At 35.2% G+C, this 26,737-nt stretch overlaps 1 protein-coding gene and 1 long non-coding RNA gene across 3 annotated transcripts in view; both read right to left on the bottom strand.

Moving 5' to 3' along the window:
* The window catches only part of LOC144972041 (uncharacterized), a 509,884-nt gene that overhangs the window by 432,750 nt on the left and 50,397 nt on the right, over positions 1 to 26,737 (bottom strand). The gene's annotated exons all lie outside the window — the stretch shown is intronic.
* LOC144970845 (uncharacterized) lies at positions 1,332 to 18,399 on the bottom strand. Of its 2 annotated transcripts, none has more exons than XM_078910937.1 (4): positions 18,260 to 18,399; positions 14,779 to 14,891; positions 10,643 to 10,727; positions 1,332 to 9,164 (listed from the first exon to the last, which is right to left on the bottom strand). In XM_078910937.1, the coding sequence occupies exons 2-4, from the start codon at positions 14,885 to 14,887 to the stop codon at positions 9,008 to 9,010; spliced, it is 351 nt and encodes a 116-aa protein (XP_078767063.1). In that variant the 5' UTR covers positions 14,888 to 14,891; positions 18,260 to 18,399; the 3' UTR covers positions 1,332 to 9,007. The 2 variants fall into 2 exon arrangements, with proteins under 2 accessions (XP_078767063.1, XP_078767064.1); XM_078910938.1 differs by lacking the exon at positions 18,260 to 18,399 and adding an exon at positions 17,842 to 18,134.

Genomic DNA, 26,737 nt, shown 5'->3' with positions numbered 1-26,737 from the left:
AGAGAGGTTGTCTGTGGGCGGTGGCACCTGTTGTTCAATACTGACCAATAGACACCAGGACCTATTGGTCAGTACCATTATCATCTATTAGAGATGTTAATGGTCAGTACTGACGCGCAGGTGCTAGCGCCTGGGGGTCAGTACTGACGAATAGCCCTAGCCATAAAAATAAGCTTTTATTTTATTTAGCGCAACGTCCACTTAACATGCTCCAAGTGCTCTACGACGAGGGGTCCCTAGCCCTCAGACTCAGTGACACCTATCATGTTGGACAAGATATAATGCCGATTGGGTGATATTTCAAGTGTTTCCGACAGAGAAAGCGCTGTTATCGGGCAGGTGCTCACTTTAAACCTGAGTACTGAGAGAGAATGAGAGTAAAAAGCTGTTTCCAAAGACTCAACTATGCACCGCCCAGAGGATTCGAACCCTGGATCTTCTGATCCGCAGACTTGCTAACCTACTTCAACCATTTGAAAAAAATTATCATGTTTTCCCCAATATTAATGCTAGTTTTCTATTTTCCCCCCAAATATCATATTTTCAAAACGTGCAACCATCCAAAATTCAACTTTAACATTTGCTGAATTTATGGAGACTTGTCAAACTAGTAGAGGAAAGGAACATTCTGCAATTCCTATGACAGTCATCTGACAGTCTACTCAGTTTCTATTTTAGGTGGAGACAATATTTATTAATGACCTTCAATTATTCACTTTTATTCTTTTTTCCCCCTTTCTGTTACAAACTGCCTTTTTGTATTTAGCATATTTAAGTCAACATTCCCATATCATATTTTAGACCTCAAGGTGTATTAAAATATGAGAAATCATACTGGCTGGCTAGCCTGGATCAGAAGTTTGCTTGCAACACATTTAGGTCATATCAGCGCCAGTAAAATGGAAGAAAATTGCATAGTAAAAACAAATCATATGTTAAGAAAGAATAAACCAAAATAACTATTAACAGAGAGATAATTTACAAGGAAAAAAATATCTCCCAAAACTAATTAGTATACATTTGACTGTTTCCCTCTCAACCAGGGTATCCGGCTAGGGCCAGGACAAAACCAAGTAATCTCATTCCAAGACAAAGACAGAAAGCAAGTTGGAAAACAGATATAAGGGGATAGAAGACACAGTAAGTACCTCCCTGCCCGCGATGGGAGGGCAGGAACCCCACCCAGCTGGATCTGAAGGCGAGTGGCATACCACTCGACCACATAGATGCACGGAATGACTTTCACTCCTTTTAAGACAAACAAGAGTAAATAGGAAGTTCCCATCTATCATTAAAATTAAATATTTAAAAAAAAATAGATCACACAATACTGGTGGAGTCAAAAATTTATTTCGACATTAAAAAAAAAAACAAAAAAAATAAAACATGACAGATGAATAAAAAAACAACACGAGCATTACTTTTAGAAAACATAAATTATCAAATAAGTAGATGATGATGATGATCATGACATATTTATTATATAACAAGACAAATAAGAAGAATAGTAATGATACTTACAAATAAAACCTTTTCAGGAGATTCACAGTACTTGTTACAAATGTTTAGCATAAGACAATATATATATATTATCTATGTATATCCTTTAAAAGTTAGGTAATTAAAAGAAATGTTCCTGAGGTGTTAAATGTTGTAGCAATACACTGACAAGAAACTTTTTCACATTTTAGCTTGAAAGTGAAAACACTCACCTCATAGACTGAATTTGAAACTGGACACAGACAAAAAAATTCTTAAAAGTGTGACTTTTTTGAAGTCTTTGGTTTGGGATTTTTAAGCTGGGGGTCATTTTAATCAATCAATCTATGGAGTAAAAGATATCTTTCCAAAATGTACAGAGGCACACGATTTTGTCTGTGTCAAACTGTAAATGTACAGGTACAGTTAGTTCAAAGCATGAGACGTATAGCCTTTTTGTTATTGAAAGGATCAGAGGCATTAAATTATCTCATTGGTATCATAAATCAATCGACTTGATAAAAAAAAAGAAAAAGTTTTATTCAGAAAATCATTGCCATTTGATTTTTTCTCTCCCTATAGAACTTAACTAGTCAGATTCTTAAATCTTAAAAACAAGTGATTAATAACATCGGTGGAGAGAATATGCCAAGTATCCATTCTATCTCTTGAGGAATCTTGTTTAAGTGTCATTTATGCATGACAATACAATGTGGGGCAGATTTAATAGTCAATCTCCATTTGAAATAAATGTTTTTTTCAATTACAAGAAACACTGCAGCTACATAATACTAATACCAATTATATACTCTGAGAAAAAAAAGTAAAGAATATGAAAATCGTTTAATGATGACTATGATTATGATGACGACGTCCAAAAGAACATACAATAACAAATTTTGAGTTTTAAAGACCATATTCTGCTTGTAAACGTCCATGTACATGACCACTCATTAACGTTTAGCATATATACCAATTGAAAGAAATAATTCAATGTATTATATAATCATGGCTCTTTAGGTCATCTAAAGAACAAACTTCTCAAACTTTCTTATTTTCCTCAAACTTTGAGTCCTAATTTCCAATTAAAATAATATGGAAATATTTAGAATAAAACGGTCGGTGTCTACTTTGGGTGGTGGGAAGGCATGTTTTAATACCGTAATAGTAATATAAGGATACTTGGGTTACTTTTCTTTTGTCTTGTAAAAGATCAGTGTGCCCAAAACATTAAATCTAACAATATTAGGTACTGGTACTGATTTCCCTCATTAGATTTTGAAAGGTACCGTCACAAGGTTTTTTAGTGCACTAATCTTTTTCAAGAAAAGTGGCCCAAGTAACTCCATATTAGGGAGGGCTTTTATATTGGACACAATAAGTAAATTGTCCCAGAAAGACTGTGTCAATAGGATTAGGCACAAAAACAATGAAACAGAATATGGTATCAAAATCAAGCTCATTAAAATAGAGAGAAGAAATTTGATAGCGACAGGAAAAACATATTTATAATTTAATATATAACATTACATCAGTGTTATTTATATGACATTAAAATGACTCACAAAAATGATGATATTGAGAATTAAAATTCTGATTCGCAGCATTCCTGTTTTCATCAAATCAAAAAAAAATGTTTAAAATGAAAATAGATTAAACAACCCAACAAACTATATGCAATGAAAATAAATAAAGAATGAAAGTAAAATTTGAAATCATGACATATCATAAAAATTGAATCTTATTGGTCTTGGTGGAATCTTACTGAATGGCAGTGAGAATGTTAACATTGCAGTAGATTTATCAAATTTGAACAGGTAGTAGTACTAAAGTCCTTGGATCCAATGACAGACTTGCCAAATTTTCAAATAAAAAATTTGTGAAAAATCTTGGGCAAATCTGGGCTTTAAATCTGTCATCTGCATTTTTCGCAAATACCAGGGCGATCCGCAAATTTTGGCAAATTTCCCAAAATTGGGAAATCGTGGCAAATTTTCGGGAAAAAAAAAGAAGCGAAAACAAAATAACGAAAAAAAAAGGTGCGAAACTTGAGAAATGTTGCAGCTTTGCCTGGGCCCAAACCAAGGGAAGCTACTCTCTACGGATAATGATCCTTTAAAATCTTTGTAACAACACTATTGTGTAAATTAATAAATGTAGCCTCCTTAAATGTAATAAATTGTCTTTTATATATATTTATCTCTGTATCGCGTGTTAATTTTTATTGAAACGCTTAGTTCTCGGCAAATTTTTTGGCAAATTTTGGGGTTTTTTTGGCAACTTTTAGGTCCTAATTTGGCAAAAAATGCAGATGACAGTTAAATGAAAATGTGATGATTTTGCTGGAATAGTAAAATGCTCTATAAACAATCGGGGGGGGGGAATATCTGGAAAAGAGAAATGTTAGCATATCATATAGGTCTAGTGGTTTTAAACAAAAAAGTCTAGTGGGTTAAAAGTTTGTAGATTTTAATCATATAAACGACTTCAGAGTTTCACTTCTTAATCATAAGAATAACGTTTTGCCCACTCAGTCAAGTGAGCGTTTTTTGTTTGATTTGGTTCAGTATTTAATTTTACTTATATTTCCATTTGTTAATTGGAAATTAAGTTCTTGTACGATTTCCATTGACAATTGCCTAATAAAAAATGAAACACAACATCAATTAACCTTGGTAAAAGCCACTAGTTCCTACAAAGACCTTTGTTGATACATAATAAGATAGGACTCCCTGTCGCAACAGCCTTGTATTATACAGCAAGTTACACTGGATAAAAGTAGACGGGAATTGAGTTGAAGGAAATGAGGATATTTAATATCGATCTATCACAAAAGTAGGACTAAAATCTAAATCCTTTGAATGTAAAGACGTTAAATCCATTAAAACAAATCTGTAGTAGAGTGTGATGTGTTATTCTTTGTTTTCCTTTAAGTAAGAGGTTTACAGCACAAGCAACTTTTGAGTATCAAATCAGAGTCGTTAGAGGCAGACAATAAATAAACTGGGAGCTCTAATTAAAAAAAAAAAAGACGAGGAAATTAACATTCAAAAATATTCTTGACGACGATAAACTAGGGAAAGGGATTGTCAACTGAATGTAAAAAAATGAAAAAGGGAAGAGTTTGATGAATAATGAATATTTATGTATGTTGGACTGTCTATTCAATTAATGTTGTCATGTTTTATAGTCACAACCATTTTAACATTCCACTTTAAAAAGGGTTATAGTAATAATACAGTATCATAAAGTTCAGTGAAAGACATAGTAAAGTTTGTTGTTGTGTAAGCGGTATAACTGGCTAATCTGGCAACATGAGTACGTATCTTGAATATCAAACACATTAAGCTATGATTTCTTTCTTAACCCAACTGCTTGATATTAAGTTTCATGAATAAGAGCTGGCCAGATTGATCAGATGAGACCATGATTAAAGCTAAAAAGTTTTAATAATGCAAGCATAAAGCAAAATAGTCATAATGAATTACACTTTTGGTGAATAATGAATTTTTTAAAACAATTTTTTTTAAAACGATGAATAAAACATTTTGTGGTCAGGTATTATGTGTAAAAGTCCTGTCAGAATAGTTTTAAAAATAAATAGATGTGACTCCGTAGAAGTTACTATTTACCAATATAAAAATATAGGGTATTTAGTTACATTTGATGGTGATCAACAGGGACAAGAAACATTAATATCATACATTATGCAGACCTATCACAGGTCATTAAAATCAAATGACAGATGATAAATGGTTTGTTTTTAAGGGTTTTACAGCACTTGTGACATATCTGGGTCATATCAGTGGCAGTAGAAAGGAAGAAAATAAGATTGTCAGAGAATGCTAGCATTACATGAAAAAGCACCCAAGAAAAAGTAAGACAGTTTCAAATAGGGAACAGAACGAGGTTCAAAGAGTGAGAGTATTTAGTTTGAAATCACCTAAAGTCTCATCTAGAAACAATAACAGGATCCCATCATAAAGAATATATTTCAGAAAAAAACTATAACATATATATAACAGAGATGATATACAAGGAAAAAAAAAAATCATCCCCCTAAACCAACACTGGTTATTTGACTGTTTCCCCTCAGCCAAGGCCAGAACAAAACCAAGTAATCTCATTCCAAGACAAAGATAGAAAGCAACTTGGAAAAGGAAACTTAAGGGGGATAGAAGACAGAAATTGTGACCTCCCCACCCACCGTTGGAGGTCAAAAGACCCCAACCAGGGGCACCATACTGCATCGCACAGTTGGGGATAGGTGGGGACTATATTCACTACAACCGTTAAGAGGACCGAAGAAAAAAAAAAGAGGCAGTATGAAAAAAAAGCCATCAGAGCTGAAGTATCGTCCTATTTCCTAAACATAAAATAAACAGAGACTAATAGAAAGTGAAAATACAAATAATATGAGTTAGAAAACAAATTAGTGACTTTGCCTCTATCATAGAAAATGTTGAAACCATTATTCTTGCATTCCTAGGTATCTGATTTGCAGGGACTATTAAACTCATCAAACAATTAATAAAAAAGTAAGAAATCAGAAGAGAATCTGTCAGTAGATTCTGATTTTACAACTTCTTAAAGAAAGCCAGTATATGTTTTTTTAATCAAAATTTACAACAGTCAATAGCCGAGTCAATATCAGCTCAATGATGAATTCCAGATGGTGTGTAAACATTCAAAACATATAACCAAAACAAAGCCTGAAATTTCATAACTTTAAGACAAGCCGATAATATATACAAAACAGTAAAAAGCAAATGAAATACAATGCAGTTTATTCCATCTAGAATAAAAACTCATTTTATTTTCAAAATGAAATAGTTGTAAAAATAGCAGTTTAATATTATGAGTGCAACATATAATAAAATATCAAATATAATGTGAAAACGAGTATTCATACTGCTATTACTCGGTTAAGGATACTCAAAAAAAAAAAATTTCATATCAAGCTATCCAAGTTAAAAAGTTAATATCAGTTAACATGAATATTCAGATGACTATGCTTTAACTACAATGACACCTAATATGTAAAAAAACAACAACAAAAAAGACTAAAATGAAAGAGAGACAGAAGTGACCAAAATTGGAAAAAAAAAAAAAAAAAAGAAAAGAAAAGAAAGAAAGAAAATTGTTTGCGCCTCCTCCCCCCTTCTTTCTCTCTAACGAGGAACCGTAAAAATCAACTAACAAATTTGATCTCAAAAGAGGGAGAAAAAAAAAAGAAGAAAGAACAAAAATAAAAAACCCAAACAATAATAGTATTGGGTCAAGATGTTGATAATTATAACATTACATATACTCATATACACATCATAGCCAATATCTATAGCCTGAGCTACATTTTAAAACTAGGAACTGTATTAACACAGACAAATTAATCAATTTGGACTCCTGTAGTAAAGCTACCAAATGTATGTGTCTTAAAAACTGTAACATGGAAAAGAACCACTGCTGTCTTAGTTTTAAAATGTTTGGTTGATTTGGGGATTTGGGATCACATGTGATTCTGCTAAGTAATTTCAGTGCCACTAATAAGAAAATGATGGGATAGTCAAAGATCATAAGTTTGTTACATGTTTGAATATCTAATACTGCTAACAATGAATAATATAATGCTGAATTTTTAAAAATAATGCATTACATATTCAATCTCTGAGCTCCTTATTTCAAAATGAACTAATATACCTGCAATGATTCAATGAGTAAAACATATAAAACCAAATTTTTCGCCTCTGCTGAATTATAATTTAACTTTAGCAACTGTAAGGTATGGATCCAATATCATTTAAAAAAAATCTTGATTCTGTTAATTCTCAGTCAATACACATCCTATTGTCAATATATAAAAAAGTGAATTTTTAAAAAACGGTAAATTAAAAAAAATAAATTAGGTCACTGGGATGGCATGAGACGGAATGTTTTCAAAACAACGGTACATTCATGTAGACATGGAATAAGACATGTCCTTTTTGTTTTCGGTCAGAATTTTCCATCAAAACTAACACCAGGGACAAACTAACTCTCAAAACTGAAGCTGGTGGTTTTAAGACACATCATTTTTCATATACACGTGTGATAAAAGTTAAAATGATACTAAGCTGCTAGAAGCTGTGTACTGTAAAATGTAATAAACAAAAATGGATATAACAGCTTAAAATAAAAATATCAAACATGGAACCCTTCAAACCCTTCTTCAGCCAATAAAAATATTAATCATTGAAAGACCAGACAGATGACAAAGAAATATTTCTCTGACGTCTCTAGTTTTTAAGTGATGTATTTATGTTTTTTGTTATTGGCTGAGGAAGGGCTTGAGCCCAAAAGATTCTATGCTTGACATTTTGTTCCTTTTGAAGCTGTTATGTGATAAAAATTGTTTGGAGCACCAAATTCAACAATTCCATGTTTTGATATTACAAATAGAAAAAGTAATACAAAAACTTACACAAAATATTTGACACACAGTTAAAAAATCCATATATATACACGAAAATGTCACTTTACAACAATTTGAATTCTGTCTGATTTCTTTAAAAAATGTATACACATTAATAAATATTACATCAACAAATTGCTGAAGGAGTTAAATGACATAAAATGCGTCTGAATATATATATTTTCAAACTTTGGAAAGCATTTAGCTTATATCAGATAAAATAAGACACCAACATACAACTATTATATGTATAGATTGAGAACGCTTAAGAGGGATTAATGATGTATCTGTAGAGATAAAACAAAATTCACAAAGGGCAGCTTAAAGGAGGCAAGAAAATCAATAAAACTTTAATTCTACATTGTAACATTTCATATTAATAGTTTAACTCTTCCATCAAGTATGCTCCGTCTATGTTACAGTGTATGGATCTTGATGCAAGTAATGCAAGACAATGAACAAATGTAATTCTCATTAGAAACAAATGACCAATTTATACAGACCCGCTCCCAAGCACTAAATCTGTTGTGATTTTGAAGCCAACTCAGAATTTCATTTTAAAAAATCTATATCAACCTTTTCATCTTGTTGCACATGACCTTCTACTTTGAAATGCCCTAGAACACTGCAGTACATTGAAAAAGCAACCTTTTTAATTCTAGCTCCACTCCCCCCCCCCCCTAAAAAAAACCCCCAACAAAACAACAAAAATATTTTACTTCACGATTGATCCATTAAGATGGGCCTTAACTCGTCGTTAAAAAGACTCACACTCATGTCTGTAACTTGACAAGTTAAGAGGTTATTTCAATCGATGGACAAAGCAAAAAGTGTTCTTCAACCCCCCGCCCCCCCCCCCCAAAAAAAAGGAAATAATTTTGCCAGCATGTTAGGTACTTCCAACACAAAAAGAATCAGAGATAATTTGAAGCATAAATATCTTCAATAATTTTCCTCTTAAATTTTAGTTAACCAGGAAAAAATCTGCATTCAACGATTTAAAATGTAAAAAAGGCAGGTCTGTTATTTATGTTACCAATGAAATTTAAAGAAGTAGCGAGTTTAAAAATAACATTTAACCTAAGCATCCTCTGCTGCCTTTAATCTTTCGTGTTCAGGACTTGCAGGTGGCTTTTCATCTGGGTTGACAGATACAGTCAAGTCTTGGTACACACCAGCATTACGAGCAGAAGACATTTGAATTTGATTTTTCTTCTCAGCATCCATCATTTGCGACCTAAGACGAATACAAAAAAATTAATAGCGGTGATATTGTTGCAAATAAGAGAAAAATAAAAATTAATTAAAATATCCAAAAACAAAAACACCCAAATCAACGCATGTCACGCCTTATCTCCAGATCATATATTTAAAAAATGAATCATGTTCAAAACTCATGATCCTGACCTTGGAGACTTATTTTGAGGGGTCGGAATGAATGACTATTTTGCCCTCCATTAACAAAACTATGGCAGTCTCTCTTAATAAGTAGTCCTCCTGAAACAATAGATAAGACTTTATGAGCGGATTCAGATTTTTTAAATGTCATACCAATTACAGTAATAGTAAAGAAACATTTCCCCTCTGATCTGGACTAAGTTGCATGCTTGAAACAGTCACTGACCCATTGAAAAATAATTCAAAATATTTTCTTTTCATTTTGTAGTTAGACCAATACTTCACCAGCATCTTTCAACTAAGAACAAAAAACATATCGCCCAACAGTCATTTAAGCAAAATTACAAAAGACACGTCCCATTCCTGGTCCTTATGTGAACACCCCAATAAAACAGTAACACACCACTTGCTGGAATGTCAACCTCTTGAAGACCTGAGATGCACATTCCTCCCACCACATCCAAGCATCAGTAACACACTGTTTAGTCACCTGGAACAACTACAAAAGACGTCTAACTTCGACGTCATGGCACAGACCAAAGGGCAAGAGTTCAGGTGGTCACTGGTTCGGATAAGTATGTAAGCAAGACCAATACTTACTCTATCACATTATGCAACATTATAGCATAGAATAAGGACAAGCGGTGAAGGGACTTGTACTTTAGTGTATGTCTGTATGAAATCATAATTCAAGATATTCTATATCTGTGAATTGGTCTGGACACTATTCTTCCCCAGAGAGGTGAAGCCAAAGTCGAGAGTCTAATTATTTCATTGTGACTGTTGATTCGTTCTAATATCCCTCTTCTTGGTATATTGTCCTTGTCTAATGCAACAGCAGCTCTCCCACTCCTGACCACACCTCAAGAGGTTGTCAATATTACAATGCTTGGTTCACCAGTAGTGTGCTATATACTAACAGAGGTATGTTTCATGCAAGAAAAGTGAGAGAACATGAGGGTGTGAATAACCTCGACAGAGCATTTTGATTTTTCAGTAAATCATACTTATTGAAACTGGTTTAATTTCCCTCCTCTTTAAGAATTTGAAAAACTGGTTACGAGTTATAAGCATTTGCTTTTGGATGTTCCTATAAATTACTAATACAGTGTATAGAGTAAAAATTGTTTTGCACCCCGAGCGAGCTGAAAACAGGAGTGCCTATTGACAAAGACAAATGTGTCGCATATATGACGCTTATTTAAATTGAAATACAGTCATAATGCTTTTAAAATATTGACTTCAAATTATAATAAGTATAGGGAGTATGCAACTAAGTAATCACACTCTCTAAATCTGAGGATATTGGATACTTACATTCTTTTCTTTCGAAGCAATAAAAATGCAATAATGGCTGCTACAATGATGACGATAGCGATGACAATGCAGGCAATAATAACAGCTGAAAATGGAAGAAAAAAACCCAAAAACAACATATTAAAAACTGATTTCTCATATAAATCAATATGGCAGAGTTTATAAGCAGGGATGCAAGTTAGCAAATTATTGTTGTTTGTTTGTTTTGTTTTTAAGGGTTTTACAGCACTACACATTTACATCATATCAAAGTCAGTAAAAAGAAAGAAAATGCGATAGTAACAAAGTTATATAAGGCGGAAAACAGACTAGATCTGAAATCATCTACTTTGACAGGCCCATTTTTGTCAATTTCCATCTTTTATCTACAAATAAGTGTCATATATCATTTTAAAGCTTGAAATATGATGATTCAGAATTTGTAAAAATTATGAGCAGGAGACGATTATGTAACTTTAAAAAGTAGGTCAATCCGGTGACCCTGATTTACATGGAAATGCAAAATGAAAAGAAATGTTAACAATCTGAAGTGAAAAATGACTCAAAATACACGTACACAGGTCCACTTTTTTAAAATAAATAACAAACAGAATATATTTTGTACTTTGTATAGAAACTAACTTTATTATACAACAAGGGGGATAATTACATGAGACAAATAACGAAAAAATATTTTTTGTAGCATTTTAAACTTTCATTTCAACTTTGAAAAAAAAATGGGTCCTTGTTTTCAATTGTATTGTCAAAACGGGTGACAACAACCCAGGAATAGGTGTCTGGAGGATCCTCTTTCACAAATCACACACTCTGCTCTGCACATGCGCATAAATAAATTGGCCCGCTATTCCTTGGGAGAACTGCACGGTGAAACTCCCTCTCCTCCAGTACCTGGTATAAAAGTAAAAGCAATATATAAAGACATAGTTGATGACAAAAGCACTGCTTTAAGCATATTTGATTTCCACTGCTTTAAACATATTTGATTACTCTCTTGAGAAAATAAGGCTTATAATTGCGCATACGAAAGGTGTTTTTAAGAACAAATACTCACACTTATAACTGTTGTTTGCTACACCACAGAGGTTTCTAGTGTGAGGATATGAAATGATGTAGCATATAAATCTAATAAAAAGATATATATAAATAAGTCTAAAATCTGATAACAAATTTTTTTTCTGGAACATTTTGGCAAGTCGTACAGCATTTTTTCCTTTCAACATGTAATTCAGTACTTAGTTGCTATTACGGATTTTATCCATATCGGTTAGCAAATTCACAGTTGTGGAGTAATATCTTGTATTGTAGCTTTACAAAATTTTCATACTGGATAAAATGCTTTTAGATCAGATGGTCAGATCCCAACGCTGCATCCTCCCTAAAAGCAGAGTGAATGTTGTAGTGACACAAAAATTCTGAGATAAGAGAGGCAATCAATATATTTAATATTAAATGTTTACAAATTCAATTGATTAGCAATGTGTGGTCTTAAACAGCTAGAAATGTTCAGATTTGTACTTACATTGAAATATTCAGCATATGTTACCAAAGTTTACATTTATGAACTGTATATTCATCACCAATGTCCAAGTTCACATATTTCAGAATTTCTGGTGCCCATGCAGATGGTGCCCACGCAGGTGACACCAAACTTTATTTTGCTCAAAAAAACTTTTTCAAAAATTTCAAGCCAAAAATCAAAGTTTAAAACCCAAAATCAGAGCAAGATTAATGTCTCCAATCAATTTTCAAACACTTTCTATCATAATTAATAATAAAATAGGATATTGAAATTTGGTGCACGGGCAGAAAATTGAAGACACGAAATCTCCCATACCACATTATTCACTCTAAAAACAACTAAAAATGTTAATTTTTTTTGTTTTGTTAATTTTACAAGTTTCCTAGACCTAATTTTAGTCACTTGAACAAATTTGTAGTTAAAAATTTCAAAGCTTGCCTGATATATAGAATTAAGTTTCCTTTGTCACATCGGAGACACGAAAATAACGCGATTACATAATATGCAGGAAATAACTTATAAACAAAGATGGAAATAATTTTTTTAATTTTTAAATCATACAAATTGTAGTTAATACATCTAACTTTTGTTAAAAACAAAACATAAAGTTAACCTTAAATGGAAACTGTTGATTCACTTACCTCATTTGATCCATTCTAAAAACGAAAGTAAAACCTTCGTGTCTTCAAAACGCCACTTTCGCTCGGTAAAAAATCCTTAAAAAATATAAAGGAGCAAAATTTCGCCACCATTTTGCTACCACAGCTCCAGGAAGAGTTGATCTATCAAAAACAGCAACTATAATCACCAAATCTCAATTAGATTTTGATTTATTGTGTCGCCCATGCAGAAAATGCTTTTCCTGTCATTATTGTGTTTTCCGCCATAATTACAATTAAATTTAAAACACCAAAGAAAAACTAAGATAAAGGGGAACTGGTTCAAATAGAGAACAGGTGTAGATTTCAAGAGCATACTATCGGTGTACTTAAAGGAACACACTCAACATATGTAAAAAAAAAATAATACAGTGCATAACAGAGAGATGATTGACAAAACAAAAAATATCATTTCCCAAAACTCTTTAAAACTATACATTTGACTGTTTCCCTCTCAGCCAGGGCCAGGACAAAACCAAGAAATCTAATTCCAAGGCAAAGACAGAAAAAATGCTGGAAAACAGATATAGGGGGATAGAAGACACAGTAAGAGCCTCCCTGCCCACAATGGGAGGTCAGGAATCCCACCCAGTTTTTTCCGACCACTAAAAATAGTGTGCCACGGAATGAGACTGACTTTTGCTGCCATAATTAAATCCATTATAGTTTTAGTGTAGTAGTTAAATGATTAAAATTAATTGCATAAAAGACACAGGCTATATAAATTGTAGCTTGAGCCACATGTAAATGAACAGCAGGTCTATTATTAATAGATTAAAATAAACTAATAAACAATGGGGCCAAAATCTCTTGATTTGTATTTCGTGGCTTAAGAAGTCGATTTCAATGGAATTAAACCACTATCAGTCATTTGGTGACTCGAAAAAGGCCAAAAAGCCAAACCAAAAATCTTCAGAAGAACTCAAATTTGGCCAAAAAAAAAACAAACTTGCAACCCTGATCTCAACATGTCAAAGGAAAAGTGAAAGTAGACATGAGAAACAAAGACTAGAATGAAATCTCGTTCGCCCTGCGATTCCGTTGTTTTGTAAAAACTCATATGCAAGGAAACGAAACCTCCATTGGAGGTGTACAAAAACGCACTGTTTTTATGCACCTCCGTTGGCGGTGATGGTAAATTAATGAAAATGTTGCTGCATACGTCCATGAGGTTTAAATAGTTTTAGATTGTAGTTTAGCACGCTGCTTAGTGATTACCGATGTACAATGATAATAAATTAAAGAATAATAACAATAATTTTAAAAATCAGAAGTAAAAAGAAACATGGCACACAAATACTGATCTCAAATAAATAAATAATTTTAGAAAATTAAAATCGAAGTTTTTTTTTAAATGATAAAAAGTTTTTGAAAAAAAAAAAAAAAAAAAAAAAAAGCAAGAAAAAAAAAGCAAACAAAAACAAAGTAAATAAAAAAAAAAAAGTCAACAATGGGAATCGAACCCGGTACTTTCAAGGTTGGAGTCTGACAGCTTGTCCACTGCGCTACGGAGCCACCTGACTGTTCATCACATTTAATAAGGTCTTTCTAAATCATTATTTTACCTTCAATGCAACTTCTATTTTCTGGTTTTATATTTCGATTTTTAAAATTATTATCATTTTTATATAAATTTATTAACAAAAACATTCTACAGATGTCACAATATAACTTTCGCCATGTCCAAATACAGAAACACAATATCGCTAATGAAATTGGGTGGAATGCGCATGCGTGACGGAGGTGTATAAAAACGATCCGTTAAGATACACCGTCAACGGAGGTGCATAAAAACACTACGATAATAAATGCGCTTTAGATCGTAAAACCGGAAGAAACTTAAATCACAAAGACGATGAAGAAATAGAGTCTGGCGAAGAGGACCTATAAAAGGACCTGTACTGGAAACAATCCATAAGTAAGTAAGCAAGTATTACTGTAATATAATGAAAACTGACCGTCACCATCTGAATCATCTTTGCCGCCAGCACCTCCACTGCCAGTGGTATTTAAAGACACAGGGGTAGCTGTTGTTACTGTGAGATTTGATGTAGCTGTGGTGTTCATTTTGCTAAAACGTTAAAAAGGAAATAAATTTAAAGATAAAATTTAACTGATTCATGAGTCACATGTTCATGCAGAGTGTACTTTTTAATAAGAACTGTGTTTTCAGTCCACCAGTGGACTGAAAACACAGCTGTGTATTCAGTCCACCGGAAATAAAAATATTTAAAAAGGACCAAATATCGTCGATACTTACCTTAATCAATATTGGCCACATTGATACTGAGCCTATTATAGGTTAGGCATCATCAAAAATGGACAGGCATAAAATTTATGGCAATTTGACGGCTGAACAATATCATTTACAGCGTTTTATTTACTCTCGGAAAGTCTTGATGAGAGTTGCTCGAAATCGGGAGCCCGAGATTCTTACAGTGGCTGTTAGATAGCCATTGGCCTGACCGATTTGGTCAAAATTGGCCACACAGAGAATAATGTTTCTATAATCAATTTAAATTTAACAATTACATCTATCTTTCCTAGTCCGTTAGAATTTTTGTGATTATCAAAACTGATGATTTTTTCCAAGGAGATCAGAGTTTTGGTATTGTTTGTCCAAGTAAGGTTCTATTTGGCCACTTTTCACATCGATCACTGGCCTCGAGCTCGCCTGTGCACCCCCCCCCCCCCGCCCCGGGCAGTCTTGACTTTGTCTTCTTCCAACGTCTTTCTCTTTCACAATCATTCCTAGTCCTTTGGCTTGTAGAGCTAGTCTATTGTTCATTGTCTATCGTGTCTTGTAAAACTAGAAATTTTTTTATGGTATCCCATTTCTTCCTTTATACTAGCCCTATCTATCTCTTTCTCCTCTCTCTCTCTCTCTCTGACGCTTCCTCAAACATATTCAAGACCCTATAACTCTAAATTTGTTAACTTTTTTTTTTTTGTTTGTTCGTTTTTTTCCTGGCTCATATTGTTACGTACAAGGAATGCACAAGGCAATAAATTTTGACGTCTCGTTCTAAATTAAAATAATAACATTAAAGTTAGTAAAAGGAAATAAATTTTTAAAATGTTAAATGTCGTTCAAACTTCTCAAGTCACCAGGAATGGTGTCAACGTGTTAAGTTGAAAATTAAGAATTTTTTGACTGGTATCCCATTTCTTCCTTTCTACTAGCCCTATCTATCTCTCTTTCCATCTCTAATCTCTCCCACCCCCACTCTCTCTCTCTCTATCTCCCTCTCTCTGTGATATCCCTCAAACATATCCAAGACCCTATAACTATAAAGTTGTTCTCTTAACATTTTTTTGTTTTGTTTTCTTTCTTTTTTTTTATATTTTGTTTGTTTGTTTTTGTTTCGTTTTTCTCCCGACTCGTATTGTTACGTACAAGGAATGCACAAAGCAATAAATTTTGACGTCTCACTGTGTTCTAAATCAAAATAATAATATTAAAAGTGAGTTAATGTAAATAAATATAAAATATAAAAAATGTTAAATGTCGTTCAAACTTCTCAAGTCACTAGGAATGGTGTCAACGTCTTGAAGTTGAAAATTAAGAATTTGTTTGCCAAGGGAGTATAAAAAAAAACAATAAATAAATGAAAAAAAAAAGAAAGAAAGAAAATAGTATGCCTAGAAAGGAGCTTGAACACCTAACCCACCCTACACGTTGTGCTAAATCAGCCGGCCACCTCGACTTCTCGCGCTCAGTCAAACAGTTCAGCCCGTATAAAATTATAATCTCTTCCGGTGAACTGAAAACACAGCTGTGTATTCAGTCCACTGGTGGACTGAAAACACAGTTCCTTTTTAATATTATTAATAATATATATATATATATATATATGTGGTGTAAGTTGTAAGTGTAATCTAGCGTTGGTCTTCTTATGTGAATAAGACGCTGAATAGCCAAATATTCCATGAAGCCAGATGCACACATATCATGTGTGTGATAATCCAACTCTTATAAGTAGGGTTTGTGATTGTGATTAAATAGACAAATCTTCAGAAGATTAAATAATAAAGATTTTTTCACTGACACACACTCCCTGACTCATAATAAAACTGACGTGACTCACAACGAAAGCGTCTTCTACTGTTCTTGATTTCTGATTCGAATTTGATCTTGAGATTTTTCCCCGTTATCTTGATTACTTAGAAATTGAACGTGAACAAGGATCTTCTTACCTAGGCACTTTGATAACTCCAGTCCAGTGGCCGCCGATAGGCTCACTGTAAGGTGAAACTCGTTTTTTGGAACTTTATTTTTGACCCTTTACTGTTTTGGTCACCATGGCGTTATTTGTGAACCTATGTGACTAACTTTGGTATCATTATAAAAGGCATAAAACAAGCTTTCTAACGGTGTATTTAATTCTTAATTCCTGATTGTATTTCTCAGAAAGCTTATGTAATAAAAATTTATAAATTTTTGAATTATAAGAACTTTTTAAATTATGGATACATTTTAATTATACTTCATACATCGATAAACAATTAATTGAAGAATATCTCTGCCAAATTTAATCAAAATTGATACACTCGCTCATTATTTTATTTTTTCCGCCATCAACCCCACTTTTTAGGACAAAAACCTCATATTTTTCCCCTTTTTCATTTATCCTTAATTTTTTCCATACTTTCCATCCATAAAAATGATTTATATGAAAATAAAGCTTATTTTCTGACCATTAAAATGATACCTAAGACTTGCCAATTATTTTTTAATTGAAACAAAATTACTGAAAACAATAAGTGGGCCATGTTGACTGTAAAACTCAAAATTTCCCGATCCCCGCGAGATGCTGGTTTTGAGGCAGCAGTGAGATCACAGATTCTCTCTGTAAAATTGACAAAAAATTTCAATAGAAAAATATAAATAACTCTGGAACCGTAGGTCGTAGAGAAACAAATAAGATATCAAATTTTATGTTTTTTCAAGTCCCATCCCCCTGACTGAGTCAAATCAAGATATTTTGAGTTTGAAAATTTTATCGAAGTGCCTATCTTACCCTTCCTCTACTGAGACTGAGTCTATCAGGATAGCTTTAAAAATAAAGTCTTGGTACTTGGTGGTGGTGGTCTAGGCCTAGGCCGGTAAGGTTACATATCTTCTTAGTCTTAGTCTTTGTATTTTGCGCCAATATAATTATTTTTTCTTAATTCAAAACATTGCAGTGCTTATCTTTTCTTTTGGTTCTAACTAGATTCTCATACCAGTTCTGTACTGTATGGATATTTTTAAAAACAAGAAAACGGGCTTTCCCGAGGAGATGGAAGTGGAAGTGGAATTATTCTATTCAATTCAGTCCGCCGCCTTCAGCTGCCACCACTGTTCTCTTGTCTTGGTACTTCTACAACTATTAGCGTCATTTTCCTTGTTCAAATCATTCCCCAAGTAATACTTCTCAAACAATAAAGAACTCCTACCTTTTGTGAGTTGTACTATTTGTTATCCTGCTTCTCAAGTTACAGTGATCGTTATCCTTTGATGAATTCGGTGAAATAAACAAAGAACAAACCGAAGTGATGTCACAATCGAGAAGCTGAAGTCATGCTTTATTTCCGGTTCAATCCGTGAGTCATCACTGAAGTTGAAGGCCGAAGGAGATCGTGTGCGTGTCATGAAAATTTCGGCAGCATATTGCGGTTTTAAAGCCGAGTTAGTAATATGACACTTGGGGATACCTTCCATAAGCTACAACATCCCCAGGCTCCTTCCGATTTGTATTTTCACCGTTGATCTTTTGTCATGTGTTTATTTATTCAATTTGTCATCATATAGAAGCATTTTAAAGTATATAGTACAAACCTTTATAGATTAGTCAAAGTTTAAACTCGGGAGGCCTTCCGAAAGCTCCTACATCACCAGTATTCTTTGTTTTTTTTTTAATATTATTCTAGTAGGGGGTTTTGGGAGGTGGAAAACTTTTTTTTTAAAAAGTCTCCCCCCCCCCCTCCCAAACCCCCTAACTATTATAGTTTTCCCCCTCCTAAAATTTAAAGAGAAAAGCTCTTGCACAAAATACAACGGCGGCCGAGGATGATCAAAACAATGGTCGTATTAGGAGAGTTTAAACTAGATTTCCATCGCTCCTAGCACGGACATAGGAAGAGCTGTCCAACCATTGCTTTAAACGGCACCCTTTCAAGCAAGACCTGAGAGACGGCCAGTCCGGCTAAGGACCTCAGATGCCACCAATATAAGAAATACGACAATAAAAAATATTGTGTTTTTTTTTTCCCTTTGTTAGTGCTCAATGATGAATCATAAACATTGAAAACACGTAAAAACATACCATACTATTTAAAACAGAATAAATCCGACTTACTTATATTGTCAATTATCAGTGGGACTGGAACTTGATTTATTCATTACCTATTGTATTGTGAAGGTTATATCCTTAGACAATTATACGTGCCATTAATCATTACTGGTTAATATTTCTTGTAATATGTAACGGGGAAATAATAGGATTTGTAGACCTCTATAATTTAATCATTATTTCTAGGGCGATTCTGTGAGTGCAGGAGCTGACAACCTATGTAAAATGCTCCTTGGTGTGTTGTGGAGAATTATTACTAATTTTCATAAATTTTAAAATTTAATCTCCACCTTAATAAATACCACATTACAATACCCAAGTCTGATTTCACCCACATATAGAGCAGTAAAGTTAGGTGCCCCAAACGTAAACAATAACAAGTTGCTAGTGATTTCCGTTAGGGACCGGAATAATTTACGCACAATATAGGTCTCCCAATTTTGTAGTTTGAGTTGTAGGCAATACACTTTCAGTATTGAAAATATGTTTACATAAAATCTAACAGTTGCAGAAATAATAATATAAGGCTAAATTATTATGAAAATCAGGCTCCGAATAATTCTCGTTTTGTTCACACCAGCGCAATAATTTGCTCTGGTCTAAAAATAGATAGACTGTAACTTTTGATAAATTTTAGAAAATTTTACCTTTTGTTCATAAAATATCCATATCTAGACATTATTTGATGCATGATCGAGTATTTATGAATATGTGTTTCTTTTGCCACCTAACAGCCAAATTTTAAAGGTTATTTTTTTCTATTATTTACATTGGAACGTGAGCTGTCAAAACAGGAACATGTGGTTTGCCACGTGCTTCTCGACCTTTGTTTACGTTTGGGGCACCTAACTTTACTGCTCTATATGTTCCGTCCTCACTTCCGACCACAGACAAAAGAGAGGTCGGTCTCGTCATGTCACGTCGACCCAAATTCTCTGCGCGCACACACACACACACACACACACACAACAACAACAACAACAAAAAAAAAACAAAACAAAAACAAAAAAGCCCTGCGTTTTAATCTTGGCGCAATTGTACTGCCGTCGTATAATTGTTGGATAATAGCTCTTTTCTATAGTTGAATCCTCAAAATTATATCTATGAAATCGAGGGTGTTCAGTTTTATCCTAGGGCGCCATGAAATCGATAAAATTAACAATGGAAAGTACAAAAAATTGAAAAGGGTCCCGATAGCTCAGTTAGCATAGCACTCACTTCAAGTCAGAGATCGATTCTGAGTGCAGTCATATTTTTTTTTTCTGATCCCACCTCCTGTTCACCCAGCAGTGATTTGGGTAACTTGGTCTGTTAATCTGGTTGAAAGTACTTTGTGATAGACTAGCGTCCTATCCAAAAGATAGCAAGCAATTGCTATTGTCCGTTTCACGCTGTAGAAACCGGGATAAACTTCGGTTTAATGGGCCTAATGGCTCTGGAGGAATTCAATGTATGTATCGATCGTCTTTTCGATGAAAAGCCAGAGAATAAAGTAAGTAGGTTGTGCGGCTATGTGGTCTTGTGGTATGACACTCGCTTTCAGATCAGAAGGTTCGGGGGATGTTTGGGACAACGTTCCTTTATCAAGGAAAAAGATCTGTCGGCAGCGGGTTTCGAGCCCAAGCCTCCTGAGTGGCAGTGAAATACTTAATTCACTCGACCATCTCGCCTCATTATCATCATCATCATCATCATCATCATCATCATCATCATCATCATCATCATCATCATCATCATCATCATCATCGTTGTCGTCGTCGTCGTCACCGTCGTCGTCGTCACCCTAATCAGCATCATCATCATCATCATCATCATCGAACGGGATACAGGCAATTAAAACAATAAACATCTCGGCTTTACCGCTCTCACAAACAACCGCCAGATCAAACGAAACCTTGAGACCTTAACATTAAGGGAACCACAACGAGATCAAACACTTCCTACATCAAGATGTCTATCTCGGGTGACGACGGTGGTGCACACACATCTGTCAATGCATAGTCACATCACCATATTATGTGAGGGTCATTGGTTCGAATCCTGTTTAGACAATCGGCAATTAATTTTCACCTCATCGGAGGAAAAGGTGTTAAAAAGGCTCAATTTTTATCCCACTTTATTTAGCTGATCAGGTGATTGGTGGCAAATTTATTGAATATTTGACTCCAAAGTCGATTGACTACAATTATAAAGAATATACCAAGGCACAATGGGGTTTCCTTTTCTACAACCTTATCAAATTATCCAGACCCTCAAACTGTTAAAATAAAGATATTTCCACTCAGAATAATTTTTCTTGTAGAAATATCGTTATTAGTATCATACATATTGTGCATTTTCCGCTGATTAAGATTATGAAATTAAAAATTTTTAAATCCTAAAAAATGACAATTTTCTCCCCACACCACTCCTTCTAAAATTCAGAATTAAAAATAAAATAAATACTGTATCAAAAAATAATTTCTCCTTTCCTTAATTTAGAAAGTTAACATTTAGTATCAAAACTATCGTAAATTTGAAAACTTCAAGAATCCGAAGTCAAAAAGCGAAAATCGGAAGAAAATAAATTGACCACTTCTTTATCGGCCACGCCTTCAGACCGACGGACGGAGGTTGAAAAATAAGGTAGACCCAGAAAATCTGCTGGTAGAAACGGTGGTGATTTTCGCCACACCGTTTTAGAAGTTTAGGTAAGCAAAAGAACAATGGGTCTGGGTCTGGGAACAATGTGACCGTATTGAAAAAGATATGAAAAGTGACAACAACAAACGCCTATAATACGATGGTAGGCTGACATGTTTTGCAATTTCAGTAATAACTCTCATTTTTAAGAATAATTCGTTAAACAATATAACGAAAGAAAGCTTGAAATCTCAGCTAAAGATTGCATACTTTATTTTTTTGACATAGCCACCGTCACAATCATCACAGAGCTGCCAACGCCGCATCATTTCACACACCCCGTCGGATAATTTAAAAAAAAAAAAAAAAAGTTGACGTCCTCTTTCTCTACACTAAGATCACGTCCGTGTCGCTTTCATAGTAGTTTCCTTTGAGATCCTCCTTCAATTTAGGGAATTAGAAGAAGTCTGAAGGGGACTGTAGAGTGGATGCGGTAATCCATTTACCTCAGTGCGGTTTGAGTCTGCTGACTCGTGTAGCTGAATCGTGTGGGGTCGTGCCTTATCGTGTTGCAATATCGCATGGGGTCGCACTCTTTTCAGTAGGGCTCTCAATTTTTCCAGCGTGCCAATATATTGATCAGAAATTACTGTCTTTCCCTATTCCTAGAATTTGATATGAACAACACCTTCAAAGTCCCAGAAAATCGTGAGCAGCACTGTTCTAGCCGACGCCACAACTTTGAACTTTTTGGGGGGCACGGAGAGTTCTTGTGTCGGTATTTCGTTTGTTCTCTGGGTCACGTTGGACCCATGACTCTCTCCAGTGATTATTTGCTGAATCAAGACATCACCCGCCCATCGCCTTCATACCTTTTTAATACTCGTAGTTTGGAGAAAATTATTGTTTTCCGTTGCTCTTTCACGCCACTTGTCAACATTCGTGGGACCCACCCGGCACTTTCCTGTATCCAAGGATCACTGCTTCGACGTGGTGTACCCTTTCCTTTGAAATTCATACCTCTTTCGCCATGTCAGTTTGTCTAAACACGTCGATTTACCAGAATCATGTTTTCGACTTGATTACTGATGTTCGAAGCACGTCTTGGCCTCCCGCAACGAGTTTGATCTTTAATGTATGTCAGACCGCTGCTATTTTCACCCGAGTAATATTCCACGTCTTTTTCTTCCTTTAGTTTTTTCTTCCTTTATTGTTTAAAAGGCGCTTTCGAAATTATCACTTAGGTCTTATCAGCGCAAGGAGAACGGAAGATCTTTTATCTGTAAGGTCTAGACTTTATCTAGCACCAAAGAAAGTTTTATTTAAAGAGAGCCTAATTGAAATAGAGAATACTTTTACAAGAGCAGGTCATCTCTCTGTCTAGTCCATGTCCAGCGGCGCATAGTTGAGTCATTAGAAAGAGCTCTTGACTCACATTCTCTCAGAGTACTTAAGATGAGTACCTATCCGTTAACAGCGTTGTCTCTGTCGGAATAAAAAACAATTATATCGTCCTACATGTTAAGTTTGCTGTTGGCTAGGGAGCACTTGTAAAGCGCATTGAGATATGAAGTGAGTAGAAAAGTGCCAGAAGACAATAGAGAATAAAAAATTTTTTCGCGGCGGTGGTGGGGTTTGAACCTGCGACCTTATTGGTACGACAACTCCGCCTGGCAGGTGAGAGCGTGGCTCTACCGTGTGAGCTATCCACGAACACTAAAAATATTCGTTTCAAACCCAAAGTCATTTCTAGATCCCTCTCTCACCCACTTCTTGAGATCGCCGATTCGTTCACCACCATCGCGAAGTAATTTTGACCAGCAGTTAAGCTTAATAGCCAATATTCTCATCACAAACATATAACATAGAAACGATTGAGACATTGAGTATGCTCCGGTGTATGGGGTGAATTTTTAATTCAGAAAAGTGAGTGGAGCAGGCACTTATGTTGGTAACAACAAGATATGAAGTGAGTAGAAAAGTGCCAGAAGACAATAGAGAATAAAATTTTTTTTCGCGGCGGTGGTGGGGTTTGAACCTGCGACCTTATTGGTACGACAACTCCGCCTGGCAGGTGAGAGCGTGGCTCTACCGTGTGAGCTATCCACGAACACTAAAAATATTCGTTTCAAACCCAAAGTCATTTCTAGATCCCTCTCTCACCCACTTCTTGAGATCGCCGATTCGTTCACCACCATCGCGAAGTAATTTTGACCAGCAGTTAAGCTTAATAGCCAATATTCTCATCACAAACATATAACATAGAAACGATTGAGACATTGAGTATGCTCCGGTGTATGGGGTGAATTTTTAATTCAGAAAAGTGAGTGGAGCAGGCACTTATGTTGGTAACAACAAGATATGAAGTGAGTAGAAAAGTGCCAGAAGACAATAGAGAATAAAAAATTTTTTCGCGGCGGTGGTGGGGTTTGAACCTGCGACCTTATTGGTACGACAACTCCGCCTGGCAGGTGAGAGCGTGGCTCTACCGTGTGAGCTATCCACGAACACTAAAAATATTCGTTTCAAACCCAAAGTCATTTCTAGATCCCTCTCTCACCCACTTCTTGAGATCGCCGATTCGTTCACCACCATCGCGAAGTAATTTTGACCAGCAGTTAAGCTTAATAGCCAATATTCTCATCACAACATATAACATAGAAACGATTGAGACATTGAGTATGCTCCGGTGTATGGGTGAATTTTTAATTCAGAAAAGTGAGTGGAGCAGGCACTTATGTTGGTAACAACAAGATATGAAGTGAGTAGAAAAGTGCCAGAAGACAATAGAGAATAAAAAATTTTTTCGCGGCGGTGGTGGGTTTGAACCTGCGACCTTATTGGTACGACAACTCCGCCTGGCAGGTGAGAGCGTGGCTCTACCGTGTGAGCTATCCACGAACACTAAAAATATTCGTTTCAAACCAAAGTCATTTCTAGACCTCCTCTCACCACTTCTTTTAGATCGCCGATTCGTTCACCACCATCGCGAAGTAATTTTGACCAGCATTAAGCTAATACATATTCTCATACAAACATATAACATAGAACGATTGAGACATTGAGTATGCTCCGGTGTATGGGTGAATTTTAATTCAGAAAAGTGAGTGGCAGCACTTATGTTGTAACAACAAGATATGAAGTGAGTAGAAAAGTGCCAGAAGACATAGAGAAAAAAAATTTTTCGCGGCGTTGTGGGGTTTGAACCTCGACCTTTTGGTACGACAACTCCGCCTGGCAGGGAGAGCGTGCTTAACCGTGTGAGCATCCACGAACACTAAAAATATTCGTTTCACTTCAAGTCATTCTAGATCCCTCTTCACCCACTTCCTAGATCACCATTTCGTTACCATCCACCGAGTAATTGACAGCATAACTTAATAGCCAATATTCTATCAAAAATATAACTAGAACGATGAGACATTGAGTTATGCTCGGTATTAAATTTATTCAGAAAGTGAGTGAGCGCATATGTGGTAACAACAAGATATGAGTGAGTAGAAGTGCCAGAAGACAATAGGATAAAAAATTTTTCGCGCGTGGTGGGTTGAACCTGCGACCTAGGTACACAACCCGCTGCAGGTGAGAGCTTGTGTCTAGGTGAGCACCACGAACACTAAAAATATTCTTTGTCTTCTGGCACTTTTCTACTCACTTCATATCTTGTTGTTACCAACATAAGTGCCTGCTCCACTCACTTTTCTGAATTAAAAATTCACCCATACACCGAGCATACTCAATGTCTCAATCGTTTCTATGTTATATGTTTGTGATGAGAATATTGGCTATTAAGCTTAACTGCTGGTCAAAATTACTTCGCGATGGTGGTGAACGAACGGCGATCTCAAGAAGTGGTGAGAGAGGGATCTAGAAATGACTTTGGGTTTGAAACGAATTTTTTAGTGTTCGTGGATACTCACGTTAGAGCCACGCTCTCACCTGCCAGGGAGTTGTCGTACCAATAAGGTCGCAGGTTCAAACCCCACCACGCCGCGAAAAATTTTTTATTCTCTATTGTCTTCTGGCACTTTTCTACTCACTTCATATCTTGTTGTTACCAACATAAGTGCCTGCTCCACTCACTTTTCTGAATTAAAAATTCACCCCATACACCGAGCATACTCAATGTCTCAATCGTTTCTATGTTATATGTTTGTGATGAGAATATTGGCTATTAAGCTTAACTGCTGGTCAAAATTACTTCGCGATGGTGGTGAACGAATCGGCGATCTCAAGAAGTGGTGAGAGAGGGATCTAGAAATGACTTTGGTTTGAAACGAATATTTTTAGTGTCGTGGATAGCTCACACGTAGAGCCACGCTCTCACCTGCCAGGCGAGTTGTCGTACCAATAAGGTCGCAGGTTCAAACCCCACCACCGCCGCGAAAAATTTTTTTATTCTCTATTGTCTTCTGGCACTTTTCTACTCACTTCAATATCTTGTTGTTACCAACATAAGTGCCTGCTCCACTCACTTTCTGAATTAAAAATTCACCCATACCCGGAGCATACTCAATGTCCTCAATCGTTTTCTAGTGTTATATGTTTGTTGATGAGATTATATTGCTAATTAAGCTTAACTGCTGGTCAAAATTACTTCGCGATGGTGGTGAACGAATCGCGATCTCAAGAAGTGGGTGAGAGAGGGATCTAGAAATGACTTTGGGTTTGAAACGAATATTTTTAGTGTTCGTGGATAGCTCACACGGTAGAGCCACGCTCTCACCTGCCAGGCGGAGTTGTCGTACCAATAAGGTCGCAGTTCAAACCCCACCACCGCCGCGAAAAAATTTTTTATTCTCTATTGTCTTCTGGCACTTTCTACTCACTTCATATCTTGTTGTTACCAACATAAGTGCCTGCTCCACTCACTTTTCTGAATTAAAAATTCACCCATACACGAGCATACTCAATGTCTCAATCGTTTCTATGTTATATGTTTGTGATGAGAATATTGGCT

Source organism: Berghia stephanieae, chromosome 4, assembly GCF_034508935.2.
Source record: "Berghia stephanieae isolate SIO BIC M18660-M18661 chromosome 4, UCSD_Bste_1.3, whole genome shotgun sequence".
NCBI lineage: Eukaryota > Metazoa > Mollusca > Gastropoda > Nudibranchia > Aeolidiidae > Berghia > Berghia stephanieae.
Note: the sequence above shows the minus strand (reverse complement) of the source record. Positions and strands in the feature narration are given on the sequence as shown.

Bases quoted from the DNA above. Each gene is read 5' to 3' on its own strand.
- LOC144970845 (XM_078910937.1), bottom strand. From the start codon at position 14,887: ATGAACACCACAGCTACATCAAATCTCACAGTAACAACAGCTACCCCT. The intron at 10,728-14,778 runs GTCAGTTTTCAT...TTCCATTTTCAG, and splicing joins AGATGATTCAGATGGTGACG to CTGTTATTATTGCCTGCATT. The intron at 9,165-10,642 runs GTAAGTATCCAA...TATTCGTCTTAG, and splicing joins TTGCTTCGAAAGAAAAGAAT to GTCGCAAATGATGGATGCTG.